Source organism: Lactuca saligna, chromosome 7 (genome assembly GCF_052625555.1).
Source record: "Lactuca saligna cultivar CGN05327 chromosome 7, ASM5262555v1, whole genome shotgun sequence".
NCBI lineage: Eukaryota > Viridiplantae > Streptophyta > Magnoliopsida > Asterales > Asteraceae > Lactuca > Lactuca saligna.
The window spans coordinates 80523190-80525978 of record NC_136423.1 but is presented as its reverse complement, the minus strand read 5'-3'; the positions used below and the strand labels follow the sequence as shown (position 1 = coordinate 80525978).

Below are 2789 nucleotides of genomic sequence, written 5' to 3'. Positions count from 1 at the left end.
GGGCTTGTAACATGTAACATGGATCTGTCTTCCGGGTCTGCACCTTGGGTCCGTCACCTATGTCCGTCAATTGTGTGCTGTGTGGTGACAACCTTGGTCTGTCCGCTCCTACTCTCGTCGTTCTTCCTACGCCCATCAACAATTAACAACAATGTCGTATAAAACAGTTACAACTATAGGAATGTGTTACAAGAGATGTAGAACTACATAGTTCACTTGGGATTGGTCATTATTTTCATCATTAAAAACTTTATCATTGGTATTCTTCCATATAATACATAGGTACAGTAATATAATACAATCTTGCTAACCTAGGACTACAATTGGAAACAAATATCCGCATGTGCCTACTTGTAGTTATCTTTCGACACCATGGCTAACAACATCATCATCTACACCTGAATCTGTTCCAGTGCCTGAATGACATCATTAGCTGTAGGCCTGTCCTTAGGGTCATACTCAACACACTGGAGAGCTAATTCCATTATCATGACCAATGAATTGCCATTGAAGGATGTTTCCTGAATGAGTTTCTCGTCAAACACTTTAGCAGACCAGTTTTCTTTTGGTACTGATCTTACCCATGTCGGCAAATCAACTGAACTTTTTCTTCTCTTAGCAGACTCTCTAGACAAAAGCTGTAACATTATAATTCCTAGGCTATATATGTCAACCTCTGCTGTTGCATTCACTGATCCGCTGAATTCAGGTGCACAATTGTTTCGAACCCTTTTTCTTGTGGCTGGCATAAGCTGTGAGAGACCAACATTAGCAATCACGGGATTATAATCCTCATCGAGCAATATCATGCTCAACTTAAGGTCTCCATGAATTATCTTCTCTTGAGTGTGAAGGTAGAGGAGGCCTCTTGTGATTCCCATAATTATATTTATCCGTTGTGGCCACTCAAATGGAGTTATAGACCCATGCTTAATCCGGGAAGCTGCATACAGAAAGTTAACTTATAAGCAAACCCCTATTATTGATCGTAAAAAGATATTAGAAATATTTATGGATAAACTTACATTTTAAGAGAGACGCAACACTCCCATTAATCATAAATTTAAAGACACATAATGTCTCTCCTCTACCCCAGTAATAGGCCTTAACATCCAATACGTTCATGTGGCGAATCTTTCCAAGGGCAGAAACAGCAGTAGCAAAATTATTTTGGCTTAATTGAGTTAGTATGCGTTTAACAACAACTTGAGAACCATCTGAAAGATATGCTACATATGTCCTACAGTAAGGTTTTTCATTTAGAATCTTGGCAGATGCTGTAAGCAACTCGATTAGACTTAACTCAAACCCACCATCGAAATGAACCATATGTCCACCAGATTCATAGTCTGCATCAACTATAGAAGTCGCTAACACAACAGGTTTTCTTATTGCCAAATAAGAAGTTATTGAATTGATCAATTTTGGAACATCAGCTTTAAAAAAAGACAATGCCTTCTTGCGCACTCTACCTTTTGCAGCAGAAGGATCCACCTTTTTTTGTAAAGACAACGCCAACTCAAGCTTTGCTACAACTTCCGCCATTGTTGGCCGTTTATTTGCATCAGTATGCAAGCATCTAACTGCGATCTTTGCAAACTCCTTCAAACAATTACTCGATATTCGCCTCCTCAATCTAGAATCAATAATCTTGGATAATTTTCCTTTTGTAATACGTTCTTGAGCCCATTTTGCTAGACCCCATTGCTCTTCTTTAAGAGTTGTGTCCACAGCAGGCCTCCCACATAACACCTCTAAGAGTACAACACCAAAAGCATAAACATCAGATTTACTTGTTAGTTTTTTCGTAAGGAAATAAGTTGGATCTAGATACCCGAATGTCCCTTTGACTCCTGTGGTAACAGAAGTATTGGTGGGGCCCACTTTCGCCAACCCAAAATCTGCGATTTTTGCAGCGTAATTGTCATCTAACAAGATATTAGATGTCTTCACATCACGATGTATTACTGCTTGTTTAGTTCCGGTGCCTGTGTGGAGGTAATCTAATCCACGAGCAGCACCTATACATATATTGAGCCGCAATAACCATGAAAGAGTGGCACCTTTACGAAGACAATCTTCAAGTGTTCCTTTGGGCATATACTCGTAGACAAGAATCATCTCGTTTGCATCTTTACAATAACCAATCAAAGAAGCTAAGTTACAGTGCCTCAATTTAGAAAGCATCTCAACTTCAGCCCAGAATTCCAAGGCCCCTTGATTTGAATTGGAATGCAACCGTTTCATGGCTACAAGGACATATGTTTCTCCAATCTTGATAGAACCTTTATAAACCTTCCCGTATCCACCTTGACCTATGACGGATTCCTCATCAAATCGATGGGTGGCTATCTGAATCTCTGAGAGGGAAAACTGGCGACATGGTTGTGTTTGTGAAGTTTGGTCCTGGGTATCTTCCATAGCAATAGGTTAATAATATGTTGTGAAGAAAATCAAGAGTTGCAACTACAAATGTTGGAGTGCAGAAAGTTTGCTTTGTAATTGCGTGATTTGACTTTATTGTGTCTCAAGTTGAATATATCTCCCTATCTACTAAACAAAACCATATGTCCACTGTCCCTTCAAAACATCAAAATTTTGCAAAAGTTAAATACCCATTATACCCCTACTTGGTTTCACATTGAATACAATTCGATATCAAATCCATATAAGGCCTGTTTTGTTTCAATTTTGTCTCCATTTTTATAGGTGATAACAGGTCTAGTCATTAACTCAAATTCTGCACATACCTGATTAATAGAAGGTTATTATGATCCGATTTCTTAAAT

General features: G+C 38.7%; 1 protein-coding gene across 2 annotated transcripts; it reads right to left on the bottom strand.

Moving 5' to 3' along the window:
* Positions 1-216: 216 nt before the first annotated feature.
* LOC145006412 (probably inactive leucine-rich repeat receptor-like protein kinase IMK2) lies at positions 217-2535 on the bottom strand. Of its 2 annotated transcripts, XM_078965499.1 has the most exons (3): positions 1835-2052; positions 1026-1754; positions 217-943 (listed from the first exon to the last, which is right to left on the bottom strand). In XM_078965499.1, the coding sequence occupies exons 1-3, from the start codon at positions 1926-1928 to the stop codon at positions 393-395; spliced, it is 1374 nt and encodes a 457-aa protein (XP_078821625.1). In that variant the 5' UTR covers positions 1929-2052; the 3' UTR covers positions 217-392. The 2 variants fall into 2 exon arrangements, with proteins under 2 accessions (XP_078821625.1, XP_078821624.1); XM_078965498.1 differs by having other exon boundaries at positions 1026-2535.
* Positions 2536-2789: the final 254 nt, after the last annotated feature.